The 9517-nt window shown below is 48.7% G+C and overlaps 3 protein-coding genes across 5 annotated transcripts in view; 1 reads left to right on the top strand and 2 right to left on the bottom strand.

The window, feature by feature from the left end:
- The window catches only part of fbxo48 (F-box protein 48), a 2613-nt gene extending 2361 nt beyond the window's left edge, over window positions 1-252 (bottom strand). The window contains exon 1 of one of the 2 annotated variants that reach the window (XM_030351029.1): window positions 147-252. The gene's annotated coding sequence lies outside the window, so the exon portion shown is untranslated. The remainder of the gene's footprint in view (window positions 1-146) is intronic. The other variant, XM_030351030.1, reaches the window with a different exon arrangement.
- On the top strand, window positions 248-5840 carry aplf (aprataxin and PNKP like factor). 2 transcript variants are annotated; one of them, XM_030350992.1, is made up of 11 exons: window positions 248-535; window positions 691-815; window positions 1014-1085; window positions 1216-1382; window positions 2176-2413; window positions 2535-2613; window positions 2867-3396; window positions 3633-3838; window positions 4687-4809; window positions 5349-5395; window positions 5507-5840. In XM_030350992.1, exons 2-11 carry the CDS (start codon window positions 723-725, stop codon window positions 5695-5697), a joined length of 1746 nt encoding a protein of 581 aa, XP_030206852.1. In that variant the 5' UTR covers window positions 248-535; window positions 691-722; the 3' UTR covers window positions 5698-5840. The 2 variants fall into 2 exon arrangements, with proteins under 2 accessions (XP_030206852.1, XP_030206853.1); XM_030350993.1 differs by having other exon boundaries at window positions 256-535; window positions 694-815.
- Window positions 5841-6106: 266 nt separating this feature from the next.
- snrpb2 (small nuclear ribonucleoprotein polypeptide B2) lies at window positions 6107-9467 on the bottom strand. Its single transcript, XM_030351018.1, has 7 exons — window positions 9181-9467; window positions 8714-8789; window positions 8371-8543; window positions 7544-7681; window positions 7188-7223; window positions 6751-6839; window positions 6107-6484 (listed from the first exon to the last, which is right to left on the bottom strand). Exons 2-7 carry the CDS (start codon window positions 8775-8777, stop codon window positions 6325-6327), a joined length of 660 nt encoding a protein of 219 aa, XP_030206878.1. The 5' UTR covers window positions 8778-8789; window positions 9181-9467; the 3' UTR covers window positions 6107-6324.
- Window positions 9468-9517: the final 50 nt, after the last annotated feature.

The following is a 9517-nucleotide window of genomic DNA, read 5'->3' as shown; positions in this document are numbered from 1 at the left end:
AAATCAAATCCCTCTACAGCGTAGTTCAGGGTTTAACCCACGTCATGTCGATTAAAACGTTACGTTCACTTTAAATAAAAAACACGGACGATACGAGGATGAGCGTTAATGCTCGTTCAATGATAAAAAGGCGATCTGATGCCTACCTCGCGTCCAAATGCCCACGTTCAGTTATTTCCTGTCACAGCTGATGCTTTTTAAATGTTGTTTACCCACACAGGCGTGACGTCACTGGGTTTCTCGTTGGTCGCGCATGCGCACAACAATGGCGCCTCATGGCTAGGATTCTGTACACACATAGAAATGTGTTTTAATAGCTAAATGTTGGATTAACTTGTGGTCTAGGGCACGAAAGTAATGTGTCCAGGTTGATGCCGTACATCTAACCGCTCAGTGTCCCGCTATTTCAGCAGGGATTAGCGTAACTCAGAGGTTTCTGAAGCTTCTTGAGAGACATGTAGGAAGTTTGTTGGACTACTATCGCCAGGGTTTCTACTAAACTTAACTGTAGTTTATCGGGATCACAACCGCTAAGGTAGGCGTGAATAACTTTTACCACGTAATCATTGTTTGAAACGAAAAGTGCTGTGGCATGGACAGTAAGCAATTGGACGTTAAACCTAGTATTGTGTATTGTAATAGATATGAAATACCAAACACTGAAAATGTACACACATATTTCTGTTGCAGTAGCTGGGCTGACGGCTGCTGACCCGTACGGGATGGCGGGTTATGAACTTGTCCGGTTGGACGGCGGGGGGCGCATCCACCTGCCGGAGGGGGAGACGGTTCTGGGCCGGGGGCCCCTCCTTGGAGTGAGTTCACTTATAGAATAATAAAATATATATAAATAATACCATATATATGTATAGCATGGATATATATATTATATATATTTTATATCATATCTATCTGTACAGGGTCCCCTGCACACACCCCTAGTCTACTACGGGGTGCCCCTAAAGGTCGCTGTAATGTGTGTGTGTGTGTGTGTGCGTGTGTGTGTGTTCCAGGTGAGTGACAAGAGGGTGTCCAGACAACATGGACTCCTTGAGAACCAGAACGGACGACTCAGGCTGAAACCGGTATTACCCCATAACATGGAGTTAACATTACCTCATAACATGGAGTTAACATAACCTTATATACCATGTCTGGTTCTCCTATGATTAATGAATAGCGTGTGGTCTCTCTGCCATTGTGATGTGGGTGCAGGTCCACGTCAACCCCTGCTTCAGCCTGCAGGGCGGCGCCCTGGAGCGCCCGCAGCCCCTGGAGAGAGAGCGCTGGCACCCGCTGCGTCACGGGGAGCTCTTCTCCCTGATGCCCGGGAGCTTCATATACAGGGTGGAGGCCCTGGGGGGAGAACCCCTCACGCCCAGGTACTCCTCCTGCTCTGGCTCAGCTCCTACTCTTCCTCCTCCTCCTCCTCCTCCTCCTCACCTCTTCCCCCTCCCCTTCACCTCTTCCTCGTCTCGACCTCCCGCTCCTCACTTCCTCCCCCTTGTCTCCTCCTCCCCCGCACCTCCTCCTGCTGCTCCTACTTCTCCTGTGTTGGTATCCTTTTTTGTGATGTCATCGGTCATGTTTGTGTCTGTGGCCCCAGAGTGTGGTGTCATGTTTCTGTGGAGGCCCCAAGAGTGTGATGTCATGTTTCTGTGGAGGCCCCAAGAGTGTGATGTCATGTTTCTGTGGAGGCCCCAAGCGTGTGATGTCATGTTTCTGTGGAGGCCCCAAGAGTGTGATGTCATGTTTCTGTGGAGGCCCCAAGAGTGTGATGTCATGTTTCTGTGGAGGCCCCAAGAGTGTGATGTCATGTTTCTGTGGAGGCCCCAAGAGTGTGATGTCATGTTTGTGTGGAGGCCCCAAGCGTGTGATGTCATGTTTGTGTGGAGGCCCCAAGAGTGTGATGTCATGTTTCTGTGGAGGCCCCAAGAGTGTGATGTCATGTTTCTGTGGAGGCCCCAAGAGTGTGATGTCATGTTTCTGTGGAGGCCCCAAGAGTGTGATGTCATGTTTCTGTGGAGGCCCCAAGAGTGTGATGTCATGTTTCTGTGGAGGCACCAAGCGTGTGATGTCATGTTTGTGGGGAGGCCCCAAGAGTGTGATGTCATGTTTGTGTGGAGGCCCCAGAGAGTGATGTCATTGTCTGAGGCCTCTGTGATGTCGCCGCAGTGCCAGCGGAGGTCTGGAGGGAGATGAGGGTCCCACGGGTGCGAGGGATTCTCCTCCACATGAAGAGACGCTTCCTCTTGGATGTAGCCACGAGCAGGCACCTCCTGCACTGACCGGTAGAACCCCTCCTCCTGCTGCACACAGTCCAGAGGGTGATGCCCCGCCCACACAGGAAGTCACACCCTCACAAGATGCCCCGCCCACTAGGCGGTTGACACTGAAGCTCGAGCAAGAAAAGGTTCATACACTGAAGTGTACTCTTTGCGTCATCATATAATTTCATTATATAATATATAAATAATCTGAAAACACTGGGCTCACTGGAGCTTTAATGAAGGTTGTTTGTATTGGGCCAATAGGAGCAGAGTGGGCGGGGCTTCCTTGCTAAACCCAAGAGAGTGTTACCTGCCTGGATGACAGCTGGGGCTGCTCTGGAAGGTAAGCATAGGGCCTCTCCTAACTCCCAACTACACCCAACTCCTCAACCCATCGGCTCTAAAAATTAACCTTAACCTTAATAATAACGGCTAATTATTATAATGTATTTTGGTAATCTGGTTATTATAATGGTTTGTCTTGTGATAATAACTGGTTATTAGAATTTATTGTATTGCTGTTGGTTGGTTTTAGCTCATCAGGATGTTGCTTTGTGTGTTGCTATGGATACAAGTAGGCTCTCTCTTTTTGACAGGCCAATCAGGAGCCGGCAGCAAGCAGCCAGTTCCAGCCGCTAACAAGAGAAAACGAAGCCGAGCTGAAGGGCCCAGAGCGGGCCTCAGCTCGGAGGAGACCAGAGCGGGCCTCAGCTCGGAGGAGACCAGAGCGGGCCTCAGCTCGGAGCTGCCCAGAGCGAGCCTCAGCTCGGAGGGGACCAGAGCGGGCCTCAGCTCGGTGGAGACCCGAGCGGGCCTCAGCTCGGAGGAGACCAGAGCGGGCCTCAGCTCGGAGGGGACCAGAGCGGGCATCAGCTCGGAGGAGACCAGAACGGGCCTCAGCTCGGAGGAGACCAGAGCGGGCCTCAGCTCGGAGGAGACCAGAGCGGGCCTCAGCTCGGAGGAGACCAGAGCGGGCCTCAGCTCGGAGGAGACCAGAGTAAACAAGACCAAACGAGGCCGAGCTGAGCGTCCCAAAGCCGGCTTCAGCTCGGAGGACCCCGGAGATGAGGACTCTTCGGGCTCAGCCCCCAGGAGGAAGCGGATGAGGAAGATGAGCGGCGATGCAGTTGGGTGACCCCAGTGACCTCCAGCGCAGTGTTTTATAATCAGCACAGCCTTGTCTTAAAGGAGCATGACGTTTATCTATCAACATTATATTATTAATATTCTATATATATTTATTAGAACTGTGTCATTAATTTGTTTGAAATAGAGTTTTGATTCAAATGAGAAAGAGTAGCTTAGCCTTTGAACAGTTTCCTGTTGTAATCGCCATAGTTACCGTGTCTGACTTTCTTCTAGAACACTCAGACGGACAAGGACCTGCCCCTACGTCACCATAGCAACAGCCCGGGGGAGGAGGACTGCGGTAGGCTGAGTGATGAAGGTGCTTCGAGAAGTGACGTCAGACCAGACGGGAAGTCCACGGCCCCTGGAGGGGCGGGGTCTGGCCACGCCCCCTCCCGGAGCGCCAGACCCCGCTGTCCATACGGGGCGGAGTGCTACAGGTGAGACTCCGCCTCCAGATGGCCTCGCTGCATCACCTGTTATCGCCTAGCAACCGTGTGTCAGCACGTTTCGTTACCAGCAGATTGAATAACATGGCGCGTTCAGATCCCTGGGACTTAATATGGAAATAATTTTCGTGACGTCGGAAAGTTCTTGTGAACGACACCTCATGACGCTCTGAAGATTCTACTTCCGTTTGGCAACTGGGGCCAGATTTTGATAACAGAGTTGCGCAGTTGGTGACGTATTGTTAACTAGTGACGGGTGAAAATGGAGGAACATGAAAGTTTTACTCAATATAAAAGAATCAACCAACGTATCACATTCTTTACTATTGATTGACGTAACCGTGGGTTGGCATTGTCTTTGCTCAGTTTTAAACGTTGTACTGGTAAACCAGCTCTAGATAAGGGCAAGTATAGCCTTCCATACAGTGGCAATACTGTATGTGCTCCTCATAAAGAATAGCAAAAGGATGGTAGGTGATAGGCTCCAAGGAAATAAAGGCGTGCGAACTTGAAACTGATCCTACCAAGTTCTCTTTAGTTCTGACTGTTTTTTACAGATAAAAAAACCATGATGTGAAGAACTTTTAGTTTCCGAACGCAGTTCACATGAACGGTCGCTGGCGAGCCATCTCGTTATCACCAGGACCTTGAACGCGCCTTTAGATACAGATTATCCCCGTTACACCGCCAAGTAAACCCCTGGTTGCATTCAAAGGTGTTTTAAATGTCAATCACTGATCAGTTTCCCGCCTGCGTTGTCATGGGAATGGGCCACGCCTCCCAGATCCACAGGAAGCTGTGAAGTGGCCCTGACCTCCGACCTCATGTGTTTTTCTCAGGAAGAACCCGCTGCACTTTCAGGAGTGTTGTCACCCCGGTGACCACGACTACCAACAGGAAGAGGAGGAGCCTGAGGAGGAAGTGGACCTTCCCGAATGTCCCTATGGCATCGACTGTTATCGGTATGACACTGCACTGACCACATCAGTACAGAGAGATACTGTCAGACTCAGACCACATCTGTACTGTTGGACCAAATTATAACTGTAGGATCAAATCTTTACTGTACTGTATGACATCTGTAAAGTTGGACCAAAGCTTTACTGTAGGACCACACCAGTTTAGTGTAGGATCAAATCTTTACTGTATGACATCTGTAAAGTTGGACCAAAGCTTTACTGTAGGACCACAGCAGTTTCCTGTAGGATCAAATCTTTACTGTAGGACATCTGTAAAGTGGGACCCAAGCTTTACTGTAGGACATCTGTAAAGTTGGACCAACGCTTTACTGTAAAACATCAGTAAAGTTGGACCAAAGCTTTACTGTTGGTCATCTGTAAAGTTTGACCAAATCTTTACTGTAGGACATCTGTAAAGTTGGACCAAAGCTTTACTGTAGGACATCTGTAAAGTTGGACCAAAGCTTTACTGTAGGACCTCTGTGCTGTAGAAATGTGCATCGTAGGCCCTGATGTGATTCCCTCGTGTTTTTGTGTGGCAGAAAAAACCCACTGCACCGTAAGGAATTCAAACACTCCAGGAGGGCAGGTACGTCGTCAGCACAGACACCAGGAGCAGAGCTCCCTGTATGTACGGTCATAATAATCCTCAGAACAAAGTCAAGCCTGTCTCCCTGCCGGTCCGTCTGTCCGTCTGCAGCGAGGAGCACGAGGACCGCACCCAGCACTCAGGCTGGGGACGATGAAGACGAGGACGAGTATGAAGATAGCTTCATTAATGACAGCAGTGATGAGGCGTTCGATGACTCCGACTACGTCCCGGCCGGGTCCGATGACAGCGGAACGGAAGAGCTCAAAAACAATTCCCAGGACTCCCTGAGGAGCAAGTAGTGATCCCTGGTTCGGTTCCTGTAAAAGACGTCCTGAAGAGCAGGAAGTTATTCCTGGTTCCTCTATACTTCCTGAATATTTTTTTGTGGCTGTCCCGTTATGAATACTAATAGTTTGATTTGTAATTACAGATTTAAATGTAACAGTTGTCTTGTGGTTGTTATTTTGATTGGTCAAAGAAGCACCAAACCTCGGCCCCAGATCTGGTTGGTCTAGTGGTGTCAACTGACCAGTATGAACACCGCTAGACCCACCAGGACTCCCAGCAGTAACACCCCCAGACCCTCTTAATCCCTCAACTGGATAGTAACTAGCGTGACCGGGTTACCCTCTGCATGTAAAAGGGTACTGAAGGTGGCAATCATCCCCAGGGGAACTCCTGCCCTCAGGCCACAGACGAGGCAGCACGTCTTTTAATACTGTTTATTAGAAAACAAACTCCTTTCATGGTCCAACAATAAGACTCTCCATACAAATAAAATAAAAAAACCTCCAGGACGATCCGCAACTTTTACAAAAATCTGAACGGAAATCCAGGAACCCTTTCAGCTTCTCTCGCACCCCCCCCCCCCCTCCCCTCCCCTCCCAAAGTCTCCCCCTCCTCTCTCCCGCGGGAGGTACAGGAAACTACTTCTTGGCGTAGGTGATCTTCATGGCGCAGGTGGCGGTGATCCTGAAGCCCTGCAGGGCGTCTTTAGCCACGCCCGCCAGAGCCTCGCCCTCAAACTCCACAAAGGCGATGTCGTGTTTCCCCGGAACCAAGCGCACCTCCTTGAACCCCGGGAACCTGAGGACCAGAAGGGGAACCGTGAGAATCATTCACCCTACAGGCACACACCTACACACCAGGCCAGGGTTGGTCTCCCTCCCCAGACCAGGGTTAGAAAGATAGTGGTATTCACACAAACCCTAACATGTTCCTGGTGTCTAGTTGTGGATACTTGCCCAGGAGAGGGTCGGGCAGCAGCACTCCTCTATAGAGCCCTCACCTGGTCCATAGCCATACAATAAGCCAATACAAAGTACGCAACAACTTATGAGACCGGCACTTACTGGTTGAAGAGCATGGACAGCATCATTTCATTGGTCTCCTCCGGCAGGTTGCTAAGGAACAGGATGTAGTTGGGAGGATTGTCCGGTACCTGGAGAAACATCACACACCTGTCAACACACCTGCTCCAATAGAGGAGCTCTTCAGACACCTGGTCCTAAAGAGGACCGCTTCCACTCACCTGGTCCAAAACAAGACCCCTTCCACACACATGTCGAGACCAGGAGAGTAAAACTAGAGGTCTGAATGAGGGCGAGGCCAGCATGACACCTCGCTCATCAGGCGATACGCTATACCACGCTCTTATTGATCCATTACTATAATTAAAGAAAGCTCTTCTAGATAGGAGCAGTAACGTTTTACTTATATTGAATGCATTGTTTAAAACTCGGTCTAACTGAAGGAGCAGTGAAGAAATACTCCATCAGGAGAGACGTACCGGGGCAGCTGGGCTGTTTGTCTGCGGGGTGAGTGCCTGGAACAAGAAATCACATTGTTTGAATCCAAGGGCGTCGTTCATCTTTTCATCCCCATTACATACCTCTAGAAGTGTACTGCTTATATATACATCTAACGGCATTACATAGTATGCTGTTGTTGGGCTTGGTATGTGGTCTGAGTGCTAACGTTTCATTGACACAGACAGCTCATTTCTCTGAAGACAAGATCCTACATTAGGAATCAACAGTGCGTGTTCTCAGTAGTTTGCTTTCCCACTAGTTGAGGGAGCAAATTCAAACCCATTGAAACAAAGGGGGTGTCTTCGATGTCTGTTCAGTGGGTCTGAGGACTCACCACTGGCCCTGGCTTCTTGGCTAGGCTGGTCAGCACCTCAGGGCCCTTCTTCTTCTTGTCCTTCTTCTTGTCCTTGTCTCCGTACGTTCCCCTCATCTTTGCGATCACCTCCGAGTCGGTCTTGGCATACTGGATGCGCTGGGAGCAGAGAGGGACGGGGACAGTAAGAAACCAAACTCCATAATAGCCTTTATTGCTGGGATCAGAAACCAAGGATCAGCCCGGTTTGGAGTTGCAAACTATCTTTCACTATTACATACAATCAGGATCATTGGATCGGGCTATCATACCCTGTGTAGTCAGACAGGTCAACGCTTTGTCCAACCAGGCAGTGAGACAGCTCAACAGCCCGTCTCACCAGGTAGTGAGACAGGTCAACAGCCCGTCTCACCAGGTAGTACGACATGGTAACAGCCTTTCTAACTAGATAGTGAGACATGGTAACAGCCTGGCTAACCACCAGGTAGTGAGACGGGTCAACAGCCTATCAGGTAGTGAGACATTCTAACATATCTATCTAACCAGATAGTGAGATATGGTAACAGCCTGGCTGACCAGGTAGTGAGACTGGTCAACAGCCCGTCTCACCAGGTAGTGAGACAGGTCAACAGCCTTTCTAACTAGGTAGTGAGACATGGTAACAGCCTGGCTTACCAGGTAATGAGACAGGTCAACCGTTTGCGCTGTGGCGTTTGTGTAGCTATCGCTTCTATAGCCGTGATCATTAATTATAAATCACTCCAGTGTATGACTGTGTGTGTGACTGACTGTGTGTGTGTGTGTCCAGCCTCGGGCGTCATTGTAAACCGGTTGGGGTCGGAACTCACCATGGGTTTGTTGTAGAAGGGGAAGCCCTGTAGTTGTCGCAGGGCGTTGGTCGAGGCGGCCAGCTCTTTGAACACAACAAAGGCCTGGCCGCGCATCTTGGACGTCTTCATTGCAACGATGTCAACGATCTGACCGAACTGAGAGAACAGGGCGTAGAGCGACCGCTTCAGCTCTGAAGAACGATAAAAAGAACAGGTTGAGAATCCGCTCTCCAGTATTGGATGGACAAAGAGCAGACATCACATTCATTAACCGTTAACAATACAAAGACGTGAGGGGGTTAATTCGAACATCCTCTTGTTTGAGGTGACAATGTTATACAAAAAGTATGAAGAAACTCACCATCCTTGTTGACTTTGTCGTTCATATTGTTGATATAAATCGTGTGGTTTGGTCGGATATCCATGGTGGCTGGTCTCTGGAGACAAAGTCATATTCATGTACAGAAATACTTATTCTGACCAGTCCTGGACTATCCGAGCCTAAAATTTCTTGAACAACATAATAAAACCCGAAACATTTCGTGTCAAACATGTAATAAAAGGGCAACTGTATAGAGTAGTGAAACCATTAAAAACCAACGGAGAGGTGGCGTTGCCCATTCATTCAGTGTTAGCCTAGCAGCGGTTAGCTCACTTGACACACATTAAGTTCTATCTTTTTAATTCTCAACACATCACATTTTGTTCCAATAGAACTGGATCATATAAACGGGATCATATAAAATGCCTCGATCAATCTTACCATAACAATGCAATATAAAGAAGGTATCACAAATAAGTTCATAAAATAACACAATAATAACTCACCCCTTGAACGCACTGCGGTATAACCGGAAACCGGAAATAGGTCTCGTTTGCGCCTGTTCCACCTAAAACATTTCCCCGCTACCGCCGCCTGCAGTGAATCCAAGGAGTTACACTGTAGCCACGCAGTGATTTTTTTCGCTGTTCTTCCCATGGACCTATAAAGAAAGGTTCTTCCGTATACTTCTGATTGTTTTTTTCCTTTTAATCATTCATGTACTTCAATGGAAAACTGTAAGTGCAATTTAAGATTTGAATTGCATTAGTAATTTAAAGAATCACTATATGCCTTTGTAATAAATTCAACATGATGAGACTGTGACACGAATTATTCAATACA

This window comes from Gadus morhua, chromosome 3 (assembly GCF_902167405.1).
Source record: "Gadus morhua chromosome 3, gadMor3.0, whole genome shotgun sequence".
NCBI classification, from domain to species: domain Eukaryota; kingdom Metazoa; phylum Chordata; class Actinopteri; order Gadiformes; family Gadidae; genus Gadus; species Gadus morhua.
This window is presented reverse-complemented; position numbering and strand designations above follow the sequence as displayed.

Coding starts and splice junctions, on each gene's coding strand:
- snrpb2 (XM_030351018.1), bottom strand. CDS start 8,777: ATGGATATCCGACCAAACCACACGATTTATATCAACAATATGAACGAC. Junction 7,682..8,370: donor CCTTCTACAACAAACCCATG/GTGAGTTCCGAC, acceptor CTCTGCTCCCAG/CGCATCCAGTATGCCAAGAC. Junction 6,485..6,750: donor CTGTCCATGCTCTTCAACCA/GTAAGTGCCGGT, acceptor TCTGGTCCTCAG/GTTCCCGGGGTTCAAGGAGG.
- aplf (XM_030350992.1), top strand. CDS start 723: ATGGCGGGTTATGAACTTGTCCGGTTGGACGGCGGGGGGCGCATCCAC. Junction 2,414..2,534: donor TGAAGCTCGAGCAAGAAAAG/GTTCATACACTG, acceptor TTGGGCCAATAG/GAGCAGAGTGGGCGGGGCTT. Junction 5,396..5,506: donor CAAACACTCCAGGAGGGCAG/GTACGTCGTCAG, acceptor GTCCGTCTGCAG/CGAGGAGCACGAGGACCGCA.